Source organism: Monodon monoceros, unplaced genomic scaffold (assembly GCF_005190385.1).
Source record: "Monodon monoceros isolate NGI ecotype Baffin Bay Population unplaced genomic scaffold, NGI_Narwhal_1 Super_Scaffold_16, whole genome shotgun sequence".
Taxonomy (NCBI): domain Eukaryota; kingdom Metazoa; phylum Chordata; class Mammalia; order Artiodactyla; family Monodontidae; genus Monodon; species Monodon monoceros.
Window position 1 is genome coordinate 9,235 of NW_021703772.1, and position 27,568 is coordinate 36,802.

The following is a 27,568-nucleotide window of genomic DNA, read 5'->3' on the forward strand; positions in this document are numbered from 1 at the left end:
GTAAATCAACTGTAGTTCAATAAAAATATATTAAAGAAAAAAAGGAAATTCAACACATGCCACAGTGGATGAACCCTGGGGACGTTAAGTGAAATCAGCCAGCCACAAGACAACAGTTACTGTGTGATTCCACTCATACGAGGTCCCCAGAGGAGTCAAATCCATAGAGACAGAAAGGAGAGTGGTGGTCGCCAGGGGCCAGGGGAGGGGGAGAGGGAGTTGGTGTTTAATTGGGACAGTTTCAGTTGGGGACGATGGAAAGAGTTCTGGGGATGCATGGTGGTAGCACACTCAATTGTACACTTAACCATGGTTTAAAATGGTAAATTTTATGTTATATGTATTTTACCACAATCAAAAAGGAATTTGTAGCGCTTACAATACCAGGATCTGGTTGCACAGACAGAGTCGGCAACATCATCTGTGTGCATTTACCACCATAGGCCTGGCAGTCAGCTGACCTGTATGTGTGGAAAACGAACCCACCGGATTTCTTTAACCTCTTGAGTAATTCAGACTCAACAGCCAGCCTCACTGGCCTGTGGTCCTCAGCCTGAGCAAGAGCTGACTGAGAAATCTTAGCCCTTTTCCCCGTGTAACTACTTTTTAAAGAGCCTTGTTTTCCTAAGGCCTATAATTTTGCTTGCCTCCAGGGTACCCAGGAATTTTTTTTTTTTTTTTTAATTAGCAAAGAGCCTCCTTACAAGTATCATGACCTGCACAGGCCAAGTGCAGACAGGAGGCTGACGCACTCTGGCAACCAGGTCTCACGTGTCGGCATTGGCATCCTGGGGGCCAGCGCACTTGGGGTCCGTAATGCATATTGAGAGCTGGAGCATTCACAGACCCACAGAAGTGTCCACTGTGGGCTGCCCACAGGACGGGGCTCTGTGGCACTTGGCCTGACTGAGGCTGGCCGCAGCCGGGAGCTGGCCCTGCCTCCACAGACAGTTCTAGGTCAGTGTCTCCAGCGTGGGGGGCCGCAGCGTCCGGAGGCCGTGCCCCGGGGCTGCGGGCGCCACACCCGGCCAAGGCCAGGACGGGCAGAAGCCTGTCGGCTCTGTCAGCCCTGATTTGTGGCCAAGTCTGTCATCTCCCCGAGTTCAAAGAGCGCTTAGCTGCTTGTCTTTGTCAAGAGCGCAGTTGGGGGTCTTTTATGTGAAGGATGTAGGGTTCCCGGGCTGACTTTGATTATTTATTCATCCCCCTTTGTGGGTGTGTGATAGCCAGGCACCCCGGAGCCCCCCTGTCCTGAGCGCTGTTGCTCTGAAATTCATTGAGCTTTAAAGCCCTTTGAAAAGTGCTTTTCGAGGGAGGGGAAAAGTTTTTGAAGTCCTGTTTCTCTCTCCCCTCCGCAGTGCCGACTCATCTCCTGCCACCGTTCCACGCCCCCTTCCCGATTGACATGCGACACCAGGAGGGAAGGTACCATTACGAGCCTCACTCTGTGCACGGTGTGCACGGGTAAGTTCCGCCCGCCGCCCCAGCCTCCGTCCCTCTGGTCCGAGCTCCTGATCAGCGTCGTCCACCTCTGTCACCCTGGCATGCGCTGACCCGGTGTGAAGGGGGACTGTGGGGTGTGAACCCCAGCTCCCCTCTGGTTACCTGAGAAGGAAGCACACCCATCTGCCACATCACGGCTTCCAAGGATGCAGGGGGTCCTGGTGTGTCCACAAGCGCCCTGAGGCTCTTCCCCCATCCAGGCAGTGAGGACGCCCTGCAGACCAAAGTCCCCATATAAGTACCGTGACTTTGGATCGACGTTGTCCCAACATAATCATTCATAGTGCCCCGCCCCCCTTTCATGCTCTCAAGCATCCCAGTTTGGACAGTGAATTACAGGGTAACCCTACTGATAAGGACAAGCTCAAGGTTATTCTTTGGGGCCTTTCCTACTCCCTGCTCTAAGACCCCCCCAAGTGAAGGCATGTGTCCCCTGTGTGTCTCTCCCTAGACCTGTTCCTGCCCCTCTCCACTCCCACCCAGGGTCTCGGAGCCCGTAGCTGATGTCACTTTTCTTGGTCTTTATGACTCCAAGACTTGACCCCTTGCTACCTCATCCATTTTGCTTCCAGGAGAGAGGCTGAATCCTTCACCCCACCCCCTGTATCTCCACTGTGCCCCACACCCGCCTCTTGACCCAGACACCCGACCTGTCCATACCAAGCTGCCGTTATGGTTCTAGCCCACCTGTACCTGGGTCTCAGCCCCTACTGCCCCACCTGCCTGGAACGGCCCCTCCTCCTGACCACCTCCTCCAGAGTCCCGAAGCCTCAGCTCAGGGGCCACCTCCTCTTGGGAGCCCACCCTGAGTGGGGGTCCTTCCCTGGATTCCTACCACACTGTAGCATTGGAATGAGGTGTCTTCACACTCTGTCCAGCGGGCTCTGAGCTTTGCTCTGAGAGCTGTCGACACCCTCCATGCATTCCACCCATTGAAGACAGACCCCCACTCCCTCTCCCAGCTCCCGCTGGAGTAAAGTCAGTCAAAACTCACTGAGACCCCACTATACTCAAAGCCCTGTGCCTGAGAGGGGGGCAGGTGACTCCTATTTTGGGGCACCCGCTGCTCACCCCAGACAAGGCAAATCTGGGACTTCTGTGTGCTTTTTCAAGAGGTCTTGTATGTTGCAATAATTTCAGACATAAAAAATTTGCAAAAATAGTGCAAAGACTTCCCGTATACCCTCACCCAGTTCCTCAAATGTTCACTTCTTACATAACCAGAGACTGGTCCAGTGTTATTAACTAACTCATAAATCTTATCTAAATTTGGTCAGTTGCCTGTGGATGTCCTTTTTTTATCTATGTTCAGGATTTAGCCCTTGCATTTAGTTGTCATAACTCCTTTGTCATCTTTAATCCAGGACATGGCTCAGTCTCTCTTGCCTTTCATGACCTTGACACTTTTTCTTTTCCATTATGGTTTATCACAGGGTATTGAATATAGTTCCCTGTGCTATACAGTAGGACCTTGTTGTTTATCCATTCTCTATATACTAGTTTGCATCTGCTAACCCCAAACTCCCACTCCATCCTTCCCCACCCCCTCCCCCTTGGCAACCACAAGTCTGTTCTCTATGTTTGTGAGCGTGTTTTTGTTCTGTAGATAGGTTCATTTGGGTCTCATTTTATAATCCACATATAAGTGATATCATATGGTATTTGTTGTTCTCTGTCTGACTTACTTCACTTTGTATGATAATCTCTAGGTCCATCCATGTAGCTGCAGATGGCATTATTTCATGCTGTTTTATGGCTGAGTAATATTCCATTGTATATATGTACCACATCTTCTCTATCCATTCATCTGTCGGTGGGCACTTAGGTTGCTTCTGTGTCTCGGCTATTGTAACCAGTGCTGCTGTGAACATTGGGGTGCATATTAGAGTTTTGTCCGGAAATATGCCCAGGAGTGGGATTGCTGGATCATATGGCAACTCTCTTTTCAGTTTTTTGAGGAACCTTCATGCTGTTCTTTGAAGTGGCTGCACAAATTTACATATGACCTTGAGACTTGAAGAGGAAAGGCCAGTTACTGTATAAAATGTCCTCGATTTGGGTTTGCCTGGTGTTGCCTCCTGATAAATTCAGATGAGGCACTGGGGGGATACTCCCATAGAAGTGGTGCTGTGCCCTCCTAGTGCATCATGTCGGGGCCTATGACGACCATACTTCTCATCCCTGGAGATGGCTAACTTTGATCGTTTGCTTACGGTGACGTCCGCTGGGTTTCTCCACTTTAAAGTTCATCCCTTTGTAATTCCAAGTCCCCTGTGGGACAATACTTGGGTAATATGTAAATTCCTATTTCTCATCATATTTTCACCTACTCACTTGAACATCTGTCGTTGATTCTTGCCAAAAACAGTAACGTCTAGTATTTGCCAAATGATGATTTTCTATTTCCGTGATTCCTTCCACATTTATTAATTGGAATTCTACTGTAAGGAGGAGCTGTCCCTTCTCCCCCATTTCTCTATTTATTTGATCATTTATCTGTGTCAAATCAATGGGTGGATATTTGTCTTCTTCTGTGAGTTACACTCTATTGCTGTCACTATTTATTGTGTTGTTCAAACTGTCCCAGATTTGTGTGTTGGGAGTCCCCTCAAGTTGTCCCCTGTGACATGTTGGGATCTTTGCGTTTTATTTTGGTGCATGTAGCTGGTTCTCACTTGACTAGGACCTGCGGCTGATAGGCCTGTGTCCCCCTGGTGGGTGGTGGGGCCGTTTCCGCCCTCTGCCCACCTCCCACACTTCTCCAGCTGCAGGTGGCTGAGACCACAGCTCAGGCAGCTTCTGGAAGGTGCATACTCTTAAGAGCTGGTAGATCACCCCAAAATTGCTCAGTTGGTAGCATCTGAGAATCCTATGAGTATCAAGGGAGCTGAGTTCCTTTCCAGGAAGGGGTTGGAGTGGCTGATTTTCTGCTTGAGAACTGTTTGGCTGGTTCCATGACACAGATCCTGAGCACGGCAGGCCTGCAGTGAAGTGCTCCTCACAAGGGGCGCTGTGCTGGTCAGAGACATGCACACTGCTGAGAGCTCCCTGGAGGAGCGTGCAGGCAGGTGTGCATCACTGCAGGGGAGCATCCTGGCTCCCATGTCCCCACATACCTAGGGGCAACGACAGAGATGTAAGAAGACGTCACCATTGACGACTGCCGTTTCTCGAAATAACTCTGACCTTGTGGACAGGCTCTGCTGTAAACACTTCCTGTGTTCATCTTACTTAATCCTCTGAACCCTAAAAGATATGCATTTCACGTCAGCCCCATGTTACAGATGAAGGAACTGAGGCAGCACAGAGAGGTTAAATAATTCATCCTTAGGGCCCCCACTGAGGGAGCGAGAGAGTTTGAAATCTAATTACTGCCTCCTGAGCCCGGGCCCTCGGCCACATGCTGGCCTCGCTCTTGGGAGCACATGTATGACCACAGGTCCCCTGCATGGGTCCAGACGATTCCTTCATGAAAGCTCATCTAGCCCTTTGTTAGGGCACTGCCTCCAAACCTCTGGACCAGCCGCCTCCCCTGGGAGCCTGCTAGCAATGCAGAGTCTCAGGCTGCAGCCCAGACTTGCTGAGTCAGAGACTCTAGGATAGGCCCACCGTCTGTTTGGGGTTTTGTTTTTTTTAAATATATTTATTTATTTATTTTTGGCTGCGTTGGGTCTTCGTTGTTGCACGCGGGCTTTCTCTAGTTGTGGCGAGCAGGGACTACTCTTCGTTGCGGTGCACGGGCTGCTCATTGCGGTGGCTTCTCTCATTGCAGAGCACGGGCTCTAGGCGTGCAGGCTTCAGTAGTTGTGGCCCGTGGGCTCTAGAGCCCAGGCTCAGTAGTTGTGGCGCACGGGCTTAGTTGCTCCACGGCATGTGGGATCTTCCGGACCAGGGATTGAACCCGTGTACCCTGCGTCGGCAGGTGGATTCTTAACCACTGCGCCACCAGGGAAGCCCTCACACATTACACACATTACACACATCACACACACATTACAGGCTCGAGATGCTCCGGCTGCAGGCAGGACCTTGGCACTGAGTCAGGGGCCCTCAGTACTGTCACTCCCTGAGCTAGTAGACAGCTGTGGCTGGGAGGTGGCCCCCCCCCAACAGAAGTTTTCTCCAGGCTCTGCCATTCCCCAGGTCAGGACTGGACACAGGCCATGTCCCATCCCGGGGCCTGCTTCCCTCCTGGCCAGTGAAGGACAGAGAATGGGTGGGGCACCCAGAGAAGCAGGAAGTGGAGGTGGCAGGCAGCAGGGGAGGGCTGGCTCGGCCAGCAGGCCTGTGGAAATGGCCTTGTCGCTCACTGGCCTGGATGGCTCTTTACTTGTAGGGCTGTCTCCTGCTGCTGTAACTGCCTGTCTCCAACTTGGTGGCTTAAAACGATGCAGATGTACCCTCAGAGAGCTGTGGGGGACAGAAGTCAGAAGTCAGTCTTCTGGGCCTAAAATCAAGGTGTTGGTAGGGCTGGTTTCCTCCTGGAAGCTTCTGGCTCCTGGAGAGAATCCATTTCCTTGCCTTTTGCAGCTTCTGGAGGCTGCCTGTGATCCCTGCCCCTCACCACACCGCCTTTTTGCCTCCTGCTTCTTTCTCACATCTACTTCTTCCTCATCTGCAGGAGTTTCCTCCCTCTGGCTCTCTTATAAGGATGGCAGTGATTGCTTCTAGGGCCCTGAAATCCAGGACCACCTTCTTGTCTCACAATCATTAACTCAATTCCATCTACAAAGTCCGTTTTCCCATAGAAGGTGGCATTCAGAGGTTCCCGGATTAGAACACTGACATCTCTGCATGTCATTATTCGGCTCGTTTGTGATCACCAAGCCCCAGTGCCAAGTCTGGCATCACCCAGCAGAAGACAATAAAAGGTGTCAATCATTTGTGCAGGGCCTGCAGGGGCCAGGCTCTGCACTGCAGCCTGGTTGTGTGCTATTAGGTGGCCCTCCTGACGGCCCCGTGAAATGGGGCTGTAGTATGCATCTTACCGATGCAGAGGCTGAGGCCCAGAGGGGTGCACTGACCCTCCCAGGTCACCCTTGCACGGTAGGCCTGCCTGCTTCCGCTCCAGTGTTGAGGGGCCCAGCACCCCAGCCCCCCAGCCCCCAAAGCCCGCCTCTGGCTGGGATGCGCTCCCAGCAACTCTACGTTGGCTCCTGCACAGGCCACAGGAGGGACACAGCACGTGTTCAGGGCTAACCTCGGGCCCTGGAAAGCCCACCCCTTCATCCCACCAGGTGGGTGCCCCAGGTGGGAAACAGGATAAAGCCTGGGAGGAAAACGGGCCCCCTGGCTGTGGCTTCGGTGGTCAGTGTGGTCGGAGCCTGTCGCAGCGCCCGAGTCCTCAAGCCCCTGCTGTAGCCACTCCTCCTCGCCGGCGCCAAACGCGTCTAATCACGCAGACGTTGCGCAGCAAATGACGTGCGGGGTGTCGTCGCCAGAGCCTCTGCGGCTGCTTGGCGCCCGGGACCACTGCCCATTGGCTCGCCTGGCCGCGGTGGGCGTGGCTCCGGGCGGAGCGCTCCGCCCCCGGCCCTGCCCGGGCACCTGGGCTTGAACCCCAGCGCTGGACGCAGCAGCCTTGGGATGTGAGTACCTGACCAGCCTGAACGGATGAACCTCTTTTCTCATCTGTAAAAGCTTATGATAGTAGTACCTACCCCATCTACTGAGTTATTTGGAAAATTAAATGGGGTAATAGGAAGAGCACATTTAGAGCAGTTTGGAAACATGCAGTAGATGTTAAGGAGGATTGTGATTACTGTCGTTATTAGAGAAGGAGGTTCATTGTGGCAGAAGCAGGCCGTGGCGTGACCTTGGAAGAGGATGCTGTCTGGGGGCCGTGCTGCGGGAAGGTGGAGAATGGGGATGGCGGGAGGAGGGGTCTCTTTTCCCCCCAGTTGAGGAATTTGGACTTTACCCTTTTGGCAACCAGGAGCAGAGGGGGAGTGGACCGGTTCACTTTCAGGGTAACCATAGGAGCTGTTGAAGGAGGGGCGTGGGAAGGACACCGGCTACAGCTGTCGCTGTGGTTGGGACAGAGGAGGAGCCGGGCCAGGGCTGCCCGCACACCGGCTGACAGGCAGCTACACGGGGGCGGAGCAGGCGGTGGGTCCAGGGTGTGGAAACCCACCTCGTACCTCCCATCTGGACGGCTCCCTATTAGACACCCACCCCCCAGCCCTCTCCAGAGCTACCTTCCTGGAGGTGCAAACCCACCACCGGCCTTGCATGGCTTATTAATGCTCAGATGGTTCCAGAAGGGTAAATGACACTGGACTCGTGGAGCGGCACCTGTCACCTGCATAAATCACAGGTGATGGGGAGACAGATGGTTGGGGGATGTTCTTGCTGGTCAGGTGTGGTTTTCCTGTGACCCTGCCCCCCCCATGGGGACGTGCTCCTGAGTCTCCGAGAGTCCGTTCTCAAGGGCAGGGGAGAATGTCCTGCAGTCTCTCCATCACCTGGTAACCGCTAGCAGGGAACAGCTCTTTGGATCCCCTCCTACCCCTGCCCCTTGGAAACAGGCTCAGCGGGTAACGTGGGGACCAAGGCTGAGGCGGGGCACGGTAGGGCCCTCAGCTGGAGCCCCCCTACCTCCTCGGTGTGTGCGGGAGTCAGGGCTGCCTTGGGCCAGGACCAACTCACGTGTTTGCAGGGAGGGTAGAAGCTTGTGTTCCTGGTGCAGGAGACTGGGTAGATCTCAACCCCTCACCCTGCTTGTGAGGTCCTTCCCATCCGAGCCCTGCCCTGGGGCTTCAGAGAGGACCAGTTCCAACTGCTCGCAGCCCAGAAGGGTTAGAGACACCAGCTCGTGGAGCAGTTCTCAAACCTGGCTGAAAATCTGAACTAGGGTGTGTCTGAAAGATGCACATTCCCAGGCCCCGACCCCAGAAGTTCTGGCTCTTTCAGGCTAAGGCGAGGCCTGGGAATATGCCTGTTTATAGACACCCACAGGCCAGAGTTAGGGGCCACCCTGCTTATTTTATACCCAAGAAAGCGGGCCCAGAGCTGTGTTTTGGTTGTCCAGAGTCAGAGCTTGCAGGCTTTTAGGCCCATTCTCTCCATGGTAACAACTCTGCAGTATGGGCGTTAAACATCCCCTGGTTCCGCCTCATCACCCACTCACAGGTGCCCACGAGTTGACCTAAATCTCTTCATATTCTCAGTCTGCGGAAGGAGGTGTGCATGCTGGAGGGGGGTGGTGGTGGGGGAAGGGGATGGCCACAGCATCTGAACCGTAGGGAGGACAGTCCCCCGCCGCTCTCCACTTGCCGTTCTCCATACCTGACCTCTGACATACACGACCCCCAGCACCTGCCTGGATTCTGGACCTGAAGATCACCCGATCCTGAGCTGTAATTGGCGAGCAGTGCTCCAGCCGTCACAGCCAAGGCCACCCTGCATGGAGAAGGAAGGGGGCAGGGCTCTTGCTAGGGACAGATGGCTCCGGGACTTAGCCATCAGTTCTTGAAAAGTCCACACGTACTTTAAAGTCCCAGGTAAAAAAATAATAATAATAAAGTCCCAGGTACTTTAAGGAGTGCCAGCTGGTGGGTGTGAAGGCCTCCGCTTCCCACCATCTTCTGGCCACTCCGTCACGCGTGTACATTGTCCCCACCCCCACCCCCATCAGAGCTGTTCAGGATGGCCGGACCCTACCTCGTCCTGGCGACTGCATATCAGTGGGGATGGTCCTCCCCACTTCCCTCAAGAAGGTAGTTTCTTGGCTATTGCTGGCTGAGCTCATGAACGGTCAGGTCTGAGGGGATTTGAAGATGGCTTTTGCCAAGGTCAGTGTTCCGTCAGAACGGCACAGGCTCGTCGTGAGAGTAATAAACACGCAGTCGGCTCGGCTTGCGACTCACCTGCATTGTCCTGGGCCCCTGACAACTCTGTCCTCAGCCAGCCACCGAGGGGAGCAGAAAGATACATGAAGATTTTCTTCTTGATTCTTGGCCCAACACGCCAGGTTCACGGTTCAGAGAGGACTGGCTTTGTTTGTGTTTCGAGAAGACCGTTCTCTGCCCTCTGCAAATGTGCGTGCTTTTGTCAAGCGACAGATGGAAGAAAGGAGAAAACTTCCAAAGGGCATGTTTGTCCGCCTGGATCCCGGGCCAAGATGCTGGGGGGGCTCCCGGTCGCCCACCAGGGGCCTTGTCCTCCCCTGCCTCGGCTCACACTGCCTCTCCGTCTCCAGGGAGCGCTCCTTAAAAGCCACGTGGCTGACCGCATCTTCAGAGGAACTGCTCGGCAGGTGGATACAGAGCCCAGAAAAGCCCAGGACTATGCAGTTTGTAGGGCAGCTCGCCCTCCTCCCTCGGCTGTCTGAGGGCCGAGTGACAGATAGATGTGGAGCCTTGGCTCCCGGTGATGGGCGTGGCCCTCAGAGAGACCTCCAGGCACGTCCCTTCCTGTCTCTGGGCAGCAGGATGCTGGGCTCAGACTAACTGAGATGCAGCCACAGCAGCCTGTGTCCAGCCCTCTGGATTATGTCACCTGACCCTCATCAACACCACATAGAAAGGCAGCATGTCACTCCCGCTGGATATGTGGGGAAACTGAGGCACGGCAAGGGTGACCGCTGTCTCCAGGGACATTGTGCTAATAAGTAGCACAGCGGGGACTTGAATCCGGGTAGCTTGACCCTAGAGGGCTCTTCTCCGCCCCGACCCCTCTGCAGAAGCCTCTCTCCTCTGAGAGCTTCAGATCCCCAGCTCCAGGATCGTGCTCAGCGGCGTGGGTCGGACAGCTCATTTATAATGGAATCCGCCCGTAAAAGTTTAATGAGGAGCGTGTCTGATAAGGCGGCCCACTCTTTGATCTTTGCTGAACGGCGGCCCTCACAGAAGGGTTGCTACCTGACTCTGGGCTTTGCAGAGCGCCCTTGTGGTCAGCCGAGGGCAGGAGGGGCCCGGGAGTGAAGCAAATCTTGATGTGCAGACATGAGGTGGGCCTACAGCAGGGGAGGGTGCACAGAGCAGGCGTGGGGAGGCACTGCCCGGTGGAAAGGTCCTGCAGGGTTGAGAGGTGATCTTTCTGGTTCCCCTCCGGACCCGCTGGGCCCCGGTCATCTTGGGCAGTTCCCATCCCACACCCCCAGGATGTAGGAGAACAGGGTGGGGCCAAGGTTCAAGTCCTATGCCATCTATATACCCTTGACATCCTTGGGCTGGCTGTTAACCTCCAGAGCCTCGGTTCCCCCATCTCTAAAATGGAGACAAAACAGTAGCCCACATGGGGCGCTTGTGAGAATTAGGTGAGTGAGTGAGTATAAAGCACAGAAGACAGGTCCTGGTGCCCAGTGATTGCTGGACAATGGCTTGCTCTTTCCACTCTCCTTTTGACACCAGAAGGAAACCCACATTTCATTCCAGGCGCTCTGCTGGGTGCTGGGCAGATATTAGATCCAGTCCTCTCAATGCCCTGTAAGGTGGGTGATATTCTCCCCCATTCATAGAGCAGAAAATTGGAGCTTTCCAGAATTTAAGGGCTTGCCAAGATCACTGAGCCAGAAAGTGAGATCTGACCCTCAAGCCTGAGCTCTTCTCTATGCTGTGATTATCCTTGGAGAGGAAGAGGCATCTCATTGTAGGTCTTAGGGCTACGCTGTGTTATCTTTGCTGTAATTAATCCAAAGGAATTAATCACTAACAGTAAAATTTCAGGTGTTGGTGGACAGACTGGCCGTTGGGGGGGGGGGTGTCTTTTCCCACTCTCCGAGTCCATGTCATTCACTCCGGGTGGAAGCTGCTGCCGGTGCCCAGAATGCATCCGTTTATTGAGCCTAATTCATTCTTGCTGGATTTATCTGTGTCCCAAGTGCTGTCACTTGGGGTCACTCCTGCCAGCCTTGGTCCGCACTGGTTGAGAGAATTCGTGAGCAGTGCCCTGCCCCTGAGTCCTGTTGCAGCCATTCTCCAAGCCTCCATCAATGCAGCCAGCATTGCTACACCAATTATGTGCCCTAGGGCCCACGGGGAAGAAATATGTCTGGCACCATGTGAGCTCCTTCCTTCATTTTCCCCTTCCAGGAGCTGTATTTCTGAAATGTGAACTTGACCTGTCCCACACAAGCAAAGTAGTGTTTACTTGTTGCTTCACTCAGCGGGGAAGTTCTTACTTAGCACTTGTTCATTTCACGACACTCACCCAGTGCCTGTGATGTGCCAGCCTTGCACCGGGGATATGGTCTAAGGAGGTGTAGTCTGGGTACTCACAGACAGCTCGTGGCCTGGGAGGGGGAGTGGGGGAAATCGAGCGGTTACAGAGTGGTGTGCAGGTGGGAGAGGAGGGGTCGGGGGAACCCAGAGCACCAGGAAACCAGGAGCGGAAAGCATGTGTCAGCAGGAAGGCACGGAGGCCTGCCTCTGCCCATCCCACTGTTAGCCGCAGAGTTGCCCTTGTTCCAGTGAGGGGCCTCGACTCCCAGACACTTTACAAAGTACACACTAATGGACACCAAAGCTGGGTAGAAATTGATAGCCCACCCCCCTCTAAGAAGACGAGATGTCTTATCTAAACTATTTGGGATTATCCATCTCATTTTGACAGGCATCCAGGAAAGGAAATTCCTCACACCACGTTGGCTGGCCAGGCCAGAGTGGAAGAATTCTCACCGTGGAGGAGTTTCCCTGCGTGTAGCCCACCCTCTGCCCAGGCCTGTTCTCCTTGCTTAAGCTCAGACCCCTAGGGAAGCCTAACAAAGCCCCTCCCCCAACCCCAAGACCAAGTGTCTCACTCCCATCCGTGGCTCCCCCTCCAGCGCCCTGCATTTTGCCCTGTGATGGGACCGTCCCCATAAAGCCGTGACTTTCTGGAAGATTCTTCTCAGCTGTGCTCAGCCAAGGGTGGCTCCTCTTACAGATGCAGGACCCACATACCCGGAGGCTAGCTCACACCTCAGGTACCTGGACGGGGGATGGCTAATCGGCACGGCTCCCCAGAGCCCACCACCTCCCCTCCACCCCCCAGCTCTGCACAAGTCATCCCTTTGCTAGGAGAAAAGTCTCCTTGATAACTTACTCTTGTTTTTTCTGCTTTTTTGGGTTTGTATGTTTGAAAACACTGACCACATTCCCATCCTTGTGCTCCGAGAAGAAGAAAGTGTGATAAAGGGTGGGTGACTGAATTAACCCCCGTTGCCTGTGTGGCTAGAGCTTAACCAAGTCCATCTGTATGGCCTCCTTTGTAGGTGCAATTTTATAACCTAATTTCCCTACCAAAACATCAGTGTTTACTTAGTAAGAAATCTGCTCCTCATCAGCTGGACACAGTGATTTCTTTATTATGGGTCTGCCCTGCTCGGGGAGTGACAGCTGAGCTGGTGCTCAGCTAGGTCTGGCGGAACGTGCATGTCTGGGATGGGAACGGGGTGAGTGGAGGGTCGGAAGGATTGCACGTGTATACAGATGTGTGTCGGTCGCAAAGCAGGGTTGGGTTAGGGTTAGGGTTAGGGGTTAGGGTTAGGGTTAGGGTTAGGGTTAGGGGTTAGGGTTAGGGTTAGGGGTTAGGGTTAGGGTTAGGGGCTGGGGCTGGGGCTGGGGCTGGGGCTGGCTGGGAGGGAACCTGGCAGCAGAGAGTTGGAGTGGCCAAGATGAGCCCACTGGGTGACCCCGGAGACAACCACTGGACCCTCAAACCCTTCTAGCAGCCCACACAGGTTCTCCACAACAGCCCTGCGGTCTCTCCACTCCCCACCCCAGAACCCCCGTCCGCTCGGCCAGCTTCTAACCAGAGGCCAGCTTCTACCCAGCCATCCTTTTTAAAAATCTGATCTTATTACACTGAAGACGTACAAAAGGATAGTAAATGCATGGTTACGATGTAAAGAGTATTAATGACCATTGTCTCCTCCTCTGCCTGGGAACGGGGGATGTGCCAGCACCTTTGAGGCCCCATGTGGCCCTCCAGGGTCCTGCCCCGGGGCTCCCCCTCCACCACCTTCTGGGACTTGGAGTTATCACCCCCTGCGTCTGTAACAGTTGTACCTGATGTCTAACTCTTGTAATAATACATTGTTTGGGTTTGCTCTGTGTGCTTTATATAAATAGAGCAATTCTATTCTATATAAATAGAATCATTGCAGATGGATTCTTGGGGAACCTGGTTTTCACAGGTCATGGAATGTTCCAGGGAATCATCCCATTGGTGCATGGGGCTCTTAATTCATTAATCCTCACTGCTCTGAAGCAGTCTGGACTGACAGGCACCTGGGATGCGTGTGTGCTTTTGCTATTTTGAACATCATTGCAGTGAAAGCTCTAGCACCATCCTCCGGGACTCACATACCACCCATTCCTTAGAATAAATGTGTGTTTGAGAATGAAATTGCTGAGTCATGGGGGAGTCACGTTTTAACCCTCCTCGATGTTGCCAGATTTTTTGCCGAGCCACTCCCACCAGCAGTGTTTGAGGGCTCACCCTGCTCTGCACCCTTGTTATCAGGGTGATGTCATCCACATTTTAATTTTTGCTTAAATGGCATCTCCTGTGATTCGATTTTTTTATTTCCCATATCACTAATGATGCTGACTACATCCTTTCATATGTTTCTTGGCCAATAATGTTTCCTGCTCGTGAAATGCCTGTTCAGCTATTTTGCCCATTTTTCTATGGAGTTGTCGTTTTCCTATTGATTTGACGAAGCTTTTTATATATTAAGGCTACGCATTTTGTGGTTGGTTATCTCTGGTGCAAATATCCTCTCCCAGTCTGTGCACAGTCTCTTTGCTCCCATGATGAAGTGTCTGGGTGACGGGAAGTTCCTGTTAAAACCCGGCTCAGGTTACCAACATTTGCTTCATGGTTTTCCCCACGTGCTCTCCCCCCACCCAGCTGTCTGGTCTGACCTTCAGCCCTAGGACTCTGCTACCTATTCCCTGATTTGACCCACCCTTTTTTCAGCTATTCTCCTGTCTCAAAACACCAAGCCTGCACCACTCACTGCCTCCTTTCCATTCCTCTGTAAGAGTCGAGGCCCAGCTCAGATGCCACCTCCTGCAGGAAGCCTTCTCAGATTGCCCCAGCAGAGTGAATGAATCCTTTCCTTCCCACCCCTCTCTCTGCTCCAGCACCTTGTATACTGTTTGTAGGCTGCAGTCAGTGTCCATGCTCCCTCCCTGATCCCAGAGGTCCCAGCATGGTGATTTTGTCTTACTGAAGTATAGTTGATTTACAGTATTGTGTTAGTTTCATGTGTACAGCAAAGTGATTCGGTTACATATATGTCTTTTTCAGATTATTTTCCATTATAGGTTATTACAAGATGTTGAATATGGTTCCCTGTGTATGCAGTAGGACCTTGTTGTTCATCTATTTTATGTATATCAGTGTGTATCTGTTAATCCCGAATTCCTAATTTATCCCTCCCCCACCTTTCCTCTTTGCTAACCGTAAGTTTGTTTTCTGTGTCTATGAGTCTGTTTCTGTTTTGTAGGTAAGTTCATTTGTATCATTTTTTTAGATTACACATATAAGCAATATCATATGGTATTTGTCTTTCCCTGTCTGACTTACTTCACTTAGCATGATCATTTCTAGGTCCATCATGTTCCTGCAAATGGCCTTATTTCATTCTTTTTTATGGCTGAGTAGTATTCTGTTGTATATATGTGACACATCTTCTTTATCCATTCATCCGTCGATGGACATTTAGGTTGCTTCCATGTCTTGGCTCTCATACATAGTCCAGCGTTTGTGATTTTGTGGGGGTGTCTTTTTCCGAACAGCTTGTCATCACCACGGCCTCATGGACACTGATGCCCTTTGCTGAGATCTGTGCGTGGGAGGGGGGCTTCAAAGGCAGGGGAATGTCAGGGTTGACCAGACACCCCTGGTTCAGCACGTGTCAGTCAGGTTGGCAGCCACCTGCCCCACTTCCTGGGAGCGGGGTCCTGGCCGAGTCTTCCTCCGACCTCCAGCTCCCCACCCAGCATCATCAGAGGCCCATACTCTGAGGCTGGCAGAGGGAATGATGCATGACCACAGGAACAAAATCAGTGAATGGCCGGCTGCTTTGGTCCAGCTCCTGTTGACAGGTGTCCTTTTTGCTGGTTTTCAGAGCCTCACCACGTGGACAGGGTGCAGCCCAGATGCACCAGAATGTGCAGGTTGGTCTCTGATTTGGGGAGAGGCAATTCTCCAGTGATTTCCAAGAGAATTCACTGCACCTCTCTTTACAGTTGCAAACCCCCTTAGTATATTTTGAAAAGGACTTGATTTCTGGAACTTTTAAAAATTAATGTGTGAAAAAGGTGGTAAGCAACCTTGCCAAGGTACAGTTTCATATACAAAAAAGAAAAGGAGACAAGCAAGAAACAACAAAACCAACAAACAAAAGCCTTGAAGAGGGGATTCCCTGGTAGCGCAGTGGTTAGGAATCCGCCTGCCAATGCAGGGCACACGGGTTCGAGCCCTGGTCCAGGAAGATTCCACATGCTGCAGAGCAACTAAGCTCGTGTGCCACAACTATTGAGCCTGTGGTCTAGAGCCCGCGAGCCACAACTACTGAGCCAGCGTGCCACAACTACTGAATCCCACGCACCTAGAGCCCGTGCTCCACAACAAGAGAAGCCACTGCAACGAGAAGCCCGCACACCGCAATGAAGAGTAGCCCCTGCTTGCCGCAACTAGAGAAAGACCGCGCGCAGCAACAAAGACCCAACGCAGCTAGAAATAAATAAATGAGTTTATTTTTAAAAAAGCCTTGGAGAGGAGATTGAACTCCACCCAGCGGGGCGCGATGGAGCTCTGTTCCTATCTGCTCGTAGGCCAAGGGCAGCGGCCTTGCTATGCAAGGGTGCCTGTGAAAGCAGACACATGCCCACCCTGCCTCCCAGGTGCTGAGGAGCCCCAGTTTGGGGAAGAGCAGCAAGGCCAGCTTTGGGGAATTCATTTGCTTTCTGGCACATCAGTGGGCCCGAGGCCACCTGCCCGGTGTGTCTGTGAAAGTGCATGCTTGGCCCTGAGCGGCTTGGCAACAGCAGAGGGTCCTGGCCTCCCCACACTGAGCCCGCCGACCCCGCCCATGGCCCTGGGATCCTGGTGGGTGGTACATCTCAGCCCAAAGGCAGGACCGGTGCATGGTGCGAGCACACGCGGTCCCCAGGGTGGGCAGGGTGGGTGTGTTGGGGTGTGTGCAGGGCGTGCTCAGCTAAGCTAAGGGAGGCTGGTGACCGTGTAATCTGGGCCGCTGTCGGGAAGGCACGCTCCAGTGTCCTGTGACGGTGCCCTGTGACGTGGGGGATGGGACCTAGTGCTCCGGTGCCCTCCCAGCCTGGAGGGGAGCTCCTCCCTCTTCCTTGCCCACTGGCCACTGATGTAGCACCCACTGGGGGGTGCAAGGCTCCTCCAGGAAGTAACACGCCGGCCCTGCTCCCTGTAGACCTGACCTTCTCGGAAGAAATGGGACAGTAATGACAGCAGTCCCTGCTGTGTCCCAAAGACCTCCTCCACCCCAGCACAATAGGCACGACACACCTTCCTGGCTCCTAACGAGTTACCGCAAACTCCGTGGCTTAAAACAACAGAAATTTATCCTCTCACTGTTCTGGAGATCAGAGTCCAAACAGTATCACTGGATCGAAATCAAGATGTCAGCAGGGCTGTGCTCCCAAAGCAGGCTCTGGGGGAGAGTCGCTTCCTGGCCTCTTCCACCCTCTGGGGGCGGCTGGCGCTCCTTGGCTTATGGCTGCATCCCTCCGGCCTCTGCCCCACAGTTACAGCCTGCGCCTGGGGCTGCCTCCCCAGAGGGGAGACAGACCCCATGTGAGCTCATCGCCACATGACCAGCCAAGATGGACGTGCCCAGGGTCCAGGGAAGGAGCCATCCTCTGTGTCCGGGGCAGGGTGGGGATGAAGAGGAGAAGTAGAGGAGTGGAGAAACAGGCAGGCGTCCAGGGCCAGCGCTGTGAGAAGTGAGTGAGGCAGGGCGCAGGACCAGAGAGGGGGCCGCCAGGGGCACGCGGGATGCAGCGGGGCACGGGTGCTGGACCTCGCAGGTGTGTGGTCTCCTGCTGCCACGAGGGCCGTGGGTCAGCTCTAGGCCAAGTGAGGAGAGGGTGATGCCCAGGGCCCTGGACCAGGTGAGGAGAGGGTGATGCCCAGGGCCCTAGGCCAGGTGAGGAGAGGGTGATGCCCAGCACCCGGGTCTCAGTGTTCTGGTCCTGCTGTTCCCACCGACCTCGCTGTGGCTGTCCCAACTGTCGCTTTGGGTGTCAGTCATGCTGTCTGTGAAATAGGATGTGAAGGGCTTATTCCTGCCTGTTCTGGCCCTACTGCCCCGCACAAGAAAAGGTCTTTGAACAAAGCCTCCAGAAGGAGTGCCTCTGGGTGGCCAAGGGTGCTTCCTCCCAGCCGCTGACCCGGCACGGGAGATCCTGCCCTGACAGCTCGTGCTGAGTCTGGGTGAGTCAGCACCGCATTGTTCTCCCTCCTCTCCAAACAGGCGCAGTGGGTGGGGGCCAGGGGCACGAATCCCTGCACATCTGTCCCCTCCTCTCCCCGAATTAAGGAGCACGTTGGTTCCTGCCCCCGCGCCTTGGCTCAGGCTGTGCTGGGGGTCAGACGCCCCCCCCCCCCCCCCCCCAGCGAAGGCTCACTCTGCCCCCCCAGCCCACCCCCAAGCCTGGCGGAAGCCAACACCCTCTAGGAACGCACCCCATCGGGCCAGCGCCCAGGGATGGTGCCCGTCCTCAAGGGTCTAGGCGTGCGCGCTCAGGCCCAGCCAGCTCAGGCTGAGATACACACGGACGTGCAGGGTTCCCAGCGCCCTGGCCTGCCCTTTCATCTGCCTGCAAAACTTTTGTGCCAGCACATGGGAAGGGGCCTGGGGCTGAATGCTGGGGGACGCAGGCTGGGGCCACTCCGCCACCCTCTGACTTCCCTCCATTTTTGCTCATCTGTTAAATCTAAGAAAAGAGACGGTGGGCACAGCCCGAGCACCTACTAGGCGCCCAGGAACGCAGCATGCACTTTCCACACTGAGCTCTTTCCCTCTGCCATCCGCCTCATCCTGCCAGCCAGGGGGCAGATAGCACGACTGAGGCCCACAAGCAGGGACAGAGCCGTAATTCACGCCCAGAGTCCAGGCTCTGCCCGCCTGTGTGAGCAGCTCCCCTCCACCTGCGCCCCTGCCCCCAGGGTCCAGCTGAGGCCGTGTCTGCAGAGGGACACCAGGCAGGGCTTGTCAGGGGCAGAAACAGCTGTGGCGGGAGCTTGCCTGTCCGTGCGTACGCTCTTGGGGACGTCAGAGGGCTGAGTCTGCCTTCCCAGAGTCAGAAAGGCGCTCGGCCCCTTACAGCTCTGCAACCTTGGGCGAGGCTCCTAACTGGCCCGAGCCTCGGGTTTCCTCCTCTTTGCAATGGGGGCAATACGACCTGCCTTGCGGAGTTGCTGGACATGCCGCACGCCATTGGCGTCCAGCGAATGTTGACCACGTGTTCAGGAATAGCGTCCCCGGCAGCGCCCACTTAGGCTGGGACGGCAACCGGCCAGCTAGGTCTGCACTTGCTTGGTCCCTTTTCCTCCTTTCTTCGCCCGGCTGGTGGCCTAGCCCTGAAATCTTGTCCGGGGGGTCGGCAGGGCCCTCCCAAGAGGGAGGGAGGGAGGGAAACAGGAAAGAACCTGCTAAGGAGAGGCCCTTTGCTGGGCTTGCCTCCAGGGAGGAGGACACACACACACACACGTGCACGCATACACACACACACACACACACACACAAACGGAAGGGCCAGCACAGCTGCCCGTGCCGCCCAGCAGCTATGGACAGGATGCCTGCAGGCCAGAGGGTGCACAGGCCCAAGGAGCTACGGATCTGGTCTGCCTTGCGGGAAGCTGGGCCCCTGGATCACTCCGGGCAGGGGAAGGCTGATTAGTCAAGGCTCGCCTTGACAGGCCCTGGCAGTTGCCTAAGACAGAAAAAGTCAGCTGAAACTGGTTGAAACAAACAAACAAATGCATTGGCTCAGAGAACTGAAAAGGCCGAGGGTACCAGCTTCTGGCAAAGCCAGATCCCTTTCCAGGGGCTCAATTCGAAAAACTGGTTCCACGGCGTTCAGCTCTGATGTTTGTGTATCATCTCTGTTCCTGGCCTCTCCCTTCAGGGCCCCCAGTGGCTCCACCCACACAGCAACCTCTGTGGACAGATCATACTTCTTTCCCAAAGATTTCAGCCAAAGGGGCTGTCTGGGGCACATGCCCATCTCTGATGGTGCCCGGGGATATGGAACGTCTGATCGTCAGGGCACAGGCTACATGTCGCCCACCCACAGCAGAAGAAGGGAAGTGGGTCCAACACAGATCGCCCACCCAGCAGCAGATTGGGCTCTGCTGCTCCCCCCAAGATATAACCTTCAAACACACGTTCTTATGCTCTAGCCTTTCCTTGCACTTGCTGCTTCCTTTATTTGCAATGTGCTCATGAGCTCCTATTCATCTTTCAGAGCCCAGCTCAAGGTCACCTCTGAGGAACCTTCAGGCAGAGTTAGGGAATTTGTTCCTCTGCTGGAATCTTTAAACTGATTTGTGTTTGTGCCTCTTCCACTTGGGCTCTGAGCTCCCTACAGGTCGCTGGGAACAGAGCAAGGGCTTGGGGTAATTTTCTTGGGAAGATTAACAAATATGGGAAGAAACAGTTGATAGAGTCAGGCTCAGATGAACTCAGAGCTGGACCGAAGGGTAGAAGGCAATGCATAAAGGTAGTGTCCAAACCGAGCAGCCTGCAGAAAGGCTGACTTTGCCGGTCCGGTTGACTGAGGCCTGCAAGCGTGTGAGTGTGCACACGTGTGTGCCTACAGCCCGGGAGAATGTGACCATCTTTTAAAATGAGCTCACACATCTGGTCCCTCCTCCCATCCTCAAGGTCCCTTCCTTGAGTCTCTGCCCAGTTGCCAGAATTCAAGGCCTGGATGGGCCACGGCTAAGACCAGGGTCGGGATCCCCGCAGCCCACAGCATGGAAATGGAAGAAGAAAGGGAGGCTGTGGCTGAGGGGTGGCCTGAAGCAGCAGCTCCGATTTCACAGCATCTGCCTTGCCTGGTAGGTCCGATGGCACTGTTCTTGGTTCCCCAGCACTGATAGCACCGCCTGTGTGGGGACTGTCTGTCAGGCGGGATGGGGCAAACGTCCAAGAAAGAGCAGCTCTGGTCCCTGAAGGACCAGCCTTGAAGGGTGGCTGTGTTGCTGTGATTTCAGGGCTGCTGGGAAGGCCCCTGGTCCCTCGGATGCATTCCTAATGCTTCAAATTCTGCCATTTGAGATTCATTCCTTCGGCTTTGTTTGGTCCGTTAAAATGACAGTCTCCTGGAACATTTGTGACCCTGGAGCCTATCAGTCCTTCACAACACAGTGTGAGGGAGAGGCTCCCTCTCCCTCCTGAAAGCTGACTTGATTGTGCGTGGTGATGGGATGGGAGTGGGGGTGAGGATAGAGGGAGCTGGAGCGGGGCGGGGGATGGGGGGGTAAGTTCTTTTCTTCCCCGGTGCCACCGCCACCTCCCTGATCCTGCACCCGCCAGAGCCCCGCTCGCTCACAAAACGTCGCAGTCATCAAGAGCACCCACTTCTCTGCCAGGGGACGGGCCCAGGTACAGGCTCGGGTCCAGACCCGCCTGGATTGGTTGTAGTTCCGATACTTGCTCTCTGAGTGACCTTCGGCAAGGGACCTAGCCTTTCTGAGAGTGTTCTCATCTGTAAAATGGGCATAAGGTGCCTACTTTGTGGATTTTTAAATTTAGATTAGTAAACGAAATACATGCATGTGACCCCGTGGCAGCTGGCACCCAGTCTTACAGAAATGCCAGGTCAGGGCACAGCTGAGCGGTGCCATGCAGAGGGGACATCTAAGGAGGCTTCCCAGAGGAGGTGTCTCAACAGTCGTCTGTAGCTGTGTTAATGGGCCTGTTGTCTTGGGTCCCGCAGGCCCAGGTCAGCAGACACTGCGCACCCCGAGCTGGCTTGTTGCTGAAAAGGGAGGGAAGGGGCTTAGTGCTGTGAACCCCCTACCATGTGCCCAGCGCTGGTCTTTGTCTACCACCTGGAGAGGCACCAGAGAGGAACAGCATCCTGGCTGCGGCCACCCAGCTAAGTGGGAAGGATCGGGGTTGGCCCTGTCCCACTGCTTCCGGACGCCGACCTCGGTCCTCCTGGACAGGCTCCAGAACCCAGCTGTGCTCTGCGTTGCCAGGACTCACCTTTGCTTCTGTCCCCCCGGGAGGCTCTGCTGGCCCAGACCCCACTCCCAGGCCTGGCACCGGAAGGGCAGGGGCTGTTCTGTGCACCCTTTCATCAGCTCTGTTGTTACCTAACCCACCTCACGGCCATCACCTGTCGAATCTGCTTAGGGGCAGGCAGTGGCCTCTCCGAGCTTCCTGCTGTGTCACACCAAGGGGACAAGGAGTCCTCGACTGTTCCCTGTTGGGGCAGGGAGAGCCTGGGCTGAGGGCGGCACCGTCCCGACAGTGAGGCAGCTTGGGTTGAGTCCCGGCCTGCGTCTCTGGCCACACGGCTTGTGGGGTGACCTCCATCTCTGGACCCAGAGCCCTCGTGGGTGAGGTGCATTGTTGGTGCCAGAGTTTTCACGTCTCCTCCCGGCGGCCATCAGGCTGGCCATCATCACGGGCTGCTGTTCTGAAGTCAGCATCCCTGTGGGGAGGGGCGTGGCCTGGAAGAACCTTGAGCTCCTCTCCGTTTCCTTGGAGAATAATGTGATGGGAAGGGGATAACAGAGGTCACTCTCCTCCAAAGGGTGGTAGCAGAGGTGTAGAGATAAAAGTCCCAGCTTCTCAGCATGGGGACTCGGCCCCCACCTGCCACCTCCGGGCCCAGCTGCCGAGGCTGCACTGATTCCGGCCCCGCCAGGCAGCCCCACAGCGGGGTGCACGTTGCCACGACAAGACCCCCTCCAGCCTCCTGTTTGGCCGGTGGGATGGGAGTCACCTTGGACAGACCAGGGCCACCGTGTACCCTCCATGTGTTCCTTTAAACCCCTACATAATCACTGGCTTGTCTTGTGGGGCCTTAGCTGTGGTCCTTGCACCCCACAGGGTGACGTGTTGCTAGGGAGGCCTGGCCAGGCCACTTAGGGCCACCAGTTTCAGTAACGCCAGGCTGCCCTGCCCTCGAACCTGGCCAGCATCTTGTGGGCCCTGAAACCTACCCTGCCTTGAGTGCCCAGTGGTGGACCAAGGCTCTCGGGACAGGAGACGCATCGCTTACTCACTCTTCTCCCCTGTGGCCTCTGTGGCCCAAAGCGGAGCCACTGCTTTGGTCCCTGGCACTCAGTGCAGTTTCCTCACAGGTGGCCTGGCCTCTAATGGCAGCTTGTGAGTGAGGATAGGATAGCTGGAGGCTGTGACTGATGTTCACAGATGTGTCACCATCACTGGCTCTGAAGATACCTCTGAACACCTGCGAGATAACAGTTGCCTGCCAGATGCTTGATGCAGCAGTGCCTGGGACACGCCCTGCTCCCTGGTTGCCTGGGAAACACACCTGCCCACCTAAGATGGGAACCATGCCCCCCAGGGGGAGCAGAGACCTCATGTCAGGGGAAGGGGTTTCAGGGAGAGCACCACTGACCACCGGGGTCCCTTGACCGAGGCTTGCAGGGAAGAGAAGGAATTGCCCTGACGAGGTATAGGGTACAGGTAGGCCAAGAATTGGCATGGCTGAAGACACCACAGCGTGGAAGTGCCCCGGCAGGTTCATTGGATCAGCACATCCGTTGCAATTACATCTGCAAAAGCTCGAAAATAAAGTAGCAGAATGCATACACCCAGGCCTGTAGAGCGGCCTCTGAGCACGGAGCTTGTGTAACCCAGATGTTAAGACATCTGGATGTCACCTGTTTGGGTCCTGGTTCGCACTGTGTCATAAGCACAGTTTTCATGCCCTGTTGCACATAATCAGTAATTAGCTCTGGTGTGCTCCAGCCCATGGACAAGTCATGCCCTCTCTGAAGTAACCGGTTCTCACAGCACTTTTTCACACATCCAACGTCAAGGTTTTGAGGGCTTCCCAGGCACATCTGGATTTTGCCCTCAAAGTGTAGTACTAATGCTGTAATAACAACTCTCACTTATTGACTGGTGGCTGTGTCTCAGGCACCATTTGGGGGAATTTCATCCTCATGGCAACCCTAGGAAATGGGCACTGTTGTTATCCCCATTTTACAGATGAGGAAACTGAGGCTTGGTGAGGTTAAGTTACTTGCTCAGAGTAACTGAGCTGATGAAGGCTAAGGTTCTTTTTTAAAATTTTTATTGAAATATAGTTCATTTACAATGTTCTGTCAGTTTCAGGTGTACAGCAAAGTGACTCAGTTATATATATATATATATTCTTTTTTTTTAGATTCTTTTTCATTATAGGTTATTACAAGATATTGAGTATAGTTCCCTGTGCTAGACACTGGGTCCTTGTTGTTTATCTATTTTATGTATAGTAGAGTGTATCTGTTAATCCCAAACTCCTAATTTATCCTTCCCCTTACTTTTCCTCTTTGGTAACCATAAGTTTGTTTTCTATGTCTGTGAGTCTATTTCTATTTTGTAAATAAGTTTATTCGTATCATTTCTTTAGATTTCAAATTTAAGTGACATCATATGGTATTTGTCTTTGTCTGACTTACTTCACTTAGTATGATAATCTCTAGGTCCATTCATGTTGCCGCAAATGGAATTATTTCATTATTTTTTATGACTGACTAATATTCCGTTTTATATATGTACCACATCTGCTTTATCCATTCATCTGTCAATGGACATTTAGGTTGCTTCCATGTCCTGGCTGTTGTAAGTAGTGCTGCTATGAATATTGGGGTGCATGTACCTTTTCAAATTAGTGTTTTCTCTGGATATATGCCCAGGAGTGGGATCGCTGGGTCATATGGTAGCTCTGTTTTTAGTTTTTTAAGGAACCTCCATACTGTTCTCCATAGTGACTGAGATTCTAATGCAGGTTGGTCTGATTTGAACACATATTCTTTGCACTGTGTCAAGTCACAGAGAGGCCCCTATTTTCTGAAAAATCGAAAATGAAATCTTTAGATTTGGTTCCAGTGACTTAGTTGTGCTTTCACAGCAGCTTTCCCCAGTCTGATATTTACTTTAATATGGGCAAGTTTTGGAGTAGATGACCTCAAAATACCCCTGTAACTAACATGCTAACAGCTGCTTGGAGGCCCCCGGGGAGCAGGCCTGTCCTTTTGTTGAGCTGAGCAGGGCTGACCATAGAAATGGGCCGCGGCCACACCAGCCCTAGCCCAGGGGACCACGCCAGCTGCGTGCCCGATGGTCAGTGGGCGTCAGAGAAGGGATACTCTGGGAACATGAGAAGGAGCTCCATGTAAGGAAAGCTGGAATGATATTCCAAAATTTTCATGACGGCTCAGCGTTTCCAAACGCTCCTTGAACCCTGATCTTTTCTTTTACAGCCGATCCCATGGCTGAGTGCTTCACTGCAGGGATTGTCCCACGGAAGCCCCAAATTCTCCATCTTTCAGGGCACCTCCTGATTTCTCTTTTCCTCAGTTCTGTTAGGAAGATGAGCTCTTTGTATCTTCCCCCTGGTGTTAGTATTTTCATGGCCTGTTTTTCATACCTGTTGGTAGGATGCGGGCATTCGTCCATTTCGGAGACTTACTTGTTAATGCGTCTGGTCCTGAGCAGGCACTGGGGAAGCAGTGGTGACAACTCGCCATGAGAGGTGTGTGGACTGCCGAGCTTGTGGTCCAGCAAATCCAGCTCTGTGTGTGCAGAATTCCATCACCAACATGAGACGGGTGGGTGGGCTGCTGCACCAGCCCCGGGAGCTTTCCACCTGCATTTCCTGGCTAGTGTATGAGATTTGAGACTCTGTATGAGGGTGACCAGGGGATGTTGGCAAATAAATAAAGGTGCAGCCGCCCGTTTGTTCTGCTCCTTAACGGGGTTCCCTGGGCATCCTCCTGGGTGGGCCACACCTTCTTAAAACGTTCCCCTTTGTCTCTGCAGGCCTCCCGCCCTGAGTGGCAGCCCGGTCATCTCGGATATCTCATTGATCCGACTTTCCCCACACCCTGCCGGCCCTGGGGAGTCCCCCTTCAACGCCCCACACCCGTACGTGAGCTCCCACATGGAGCAGTACCTCTGCGCTGTGCACGGCAGCCCCACGCACCCCGCCATCTCTGCGGCCAGGGGCCTCAGCCCTGCGGACGGTGAGTAGGGAGGGCCTGGGGCAGCGGGGTCGGGGGAGGGATGCTAACTCTAATGCCGGTCATTCCTCAGCTGCTGTCCGTGGGATGGTCAGTGGCTGGCCTTCCTCCCTGCCCCCCATCAACAGTAGGTCTTTCGATAAATGAGTGGTCCAAGACAAGGGAACCAGGGGTGCATTGGTTTTTGCGCTCATTAAAGAACTATTCATAGGACTTCCCAGGTGGCGCAGTGGTTAAGAATCCGCCTGCTGGTGCAGGGGACACAGGTTCGAGCCCTGGTCCGGGAAGATACCACATGCCACAGAGCACCTAAGCCCGTGCGCCATAACCACTGAGCCTGCGCTCTAGAGCCCGTGAGCCACAACTACTGGGCCCACGTGCCACAACTACTGAGCCTGTGCTCTAGAGCCCACGAGCGACAACTACTGAGCCCACGTGCCACAACTACTGAAGCCCACGTGCCTAGAGCCCATGCTCCACAACAAGAGAAGCCACCACAATGAGAAGCCCGTGCACCACAACCAAGAGTAGCCCCCACTCACTGCAACTAGAGAAAGCCTGCACGCAGCAGCGAAGACCCAACGCAGCCAAAAATGAATAATAAATAAATAAATTTATGAAAAAAAGAACTATTCATAAACAGCCTTGGCATGCAAATTACATAATAAGAATGGTGACATCTGTTTATTCATGGAGGTCCTATCTTAGGTGAGAATTACTTGGTTGCAAGATGCCAAAGTCTGCAGAAGCTGGTGTTAAGCAGAGTAGGTGTTGTATCGGGGTGTCTCAGGGCCCCCCCCAGAGCAGAAAGAAGGCAGAGCTGGGCAGGTTTCTGTCTACATCTCTGGCAGATCAACGCATGGCCTCTAAATGGGACCCCAGCCCCAAGGCTCTGGGGTGACCACCAGTGACTTTGTGTCCCTCCTGAGAGGATACTGAGTGGCCCAGCTCAGTCAGATGGCAACCCTGTTCAATTCATTTGAGACAGAAAAGGGCAGAGTCACAAAGAAAAACCAGACAAGGTGAATGGCTGCAGCCGTGAGACATGAAGATGGCCAGCCAGGATGGGGCCATTCAGAAATGGCCCTTCACCACTGCTCCTGGCCCTGAACTCTGCGTGGGCCCCCCGAGTGACCGCGACCAATCCGGGATGCGCCAAAGGGTGTGACACATCCACACAGAGCCCGTGTCTCCCGGGAAGTGGACCGGAGCTCCCCAGCCTCTCCCGGCAGTGCAGGCCAGGGTCCAAGACACTGCTCCTGCCTTGAAGTTCACATGTGGTGCAGCGGGCGGTATGGCGCCCTCAGGAAGATACATGCACGTCCTAAGCCCTGAACCCGAGAGCATGGCCTCATGTGGAAAAGGGCTCTCTGCCGATGTGATTAAGTTGGTGATTCTGAGTTGAAGAGATCATCCTGGATTATCCACGTGGGCCTTAAATCCAATGACAAGTGTCCTTATAAGGGACACATAGATAAGAAGACAACGCAAAGATGGGAGTGATGTGGCCACAAGCCAAGGAAGCTGGCAACTCCCAGAAGCTGGAATAGGCAAGCAACAGGTTTTCCCCTAAAGCCTCCAGAGCGGGTGGCCCTGCTGACACCTTGATTTTGGACTTCTGGCCTCAAGACCTGAGGGAGAATAAAAATCCATTTTCACAGCAGTTAGCAGCAAGCCTGTACTAACTTGTTACAGCAGCCCGAGGAAACTAATACACACGGAGATGGGGCGGTCCCCTCGAGGCCTGGGTCAGGGAGGGCCCTGAGAGACGTCTGTAGAAGGGTCGAGGAGCAGAGGCAGGGTCCGCCAGACCAGACTGTGTGTGTGTGTGTGTGTGTGTGTGTGTGTGTGTGTGTGTGTGTGTGTGTGTGTG

General features: G+C 54.0%; 1 protein-coding gene across 1 annotated transcript in view; it reads left to right on the plus strand.

The window, feature by feature from the left end:
- Nucleotides 1-1,364: 1,364 nt before the first annotated feature.
- Nucleotides 1,365-27,568, plus strand: part of GLI2 (GLI family zinc finger 2) — a 65,479-nt gene continuing 39,275 nt past the window's right edge. Inside the window, exons 1-2 of the mRNA XM_029226148.1 lie at nucleotides 1,365-1,464; nucleotides 25,496-25,698. Of these exons, the coding sequence (XP_029081981.1) occupies nucleotides 1,406-1,464; nucleotides 25,496-25,698 (262 nt within the window). The 5' untranslated portion in view covers nucleotides 1,365-1,405. The remainder of the gene's footprint in view (nucleotides 1,465-25,495; nucleotides 25,699-27,568) is intronic.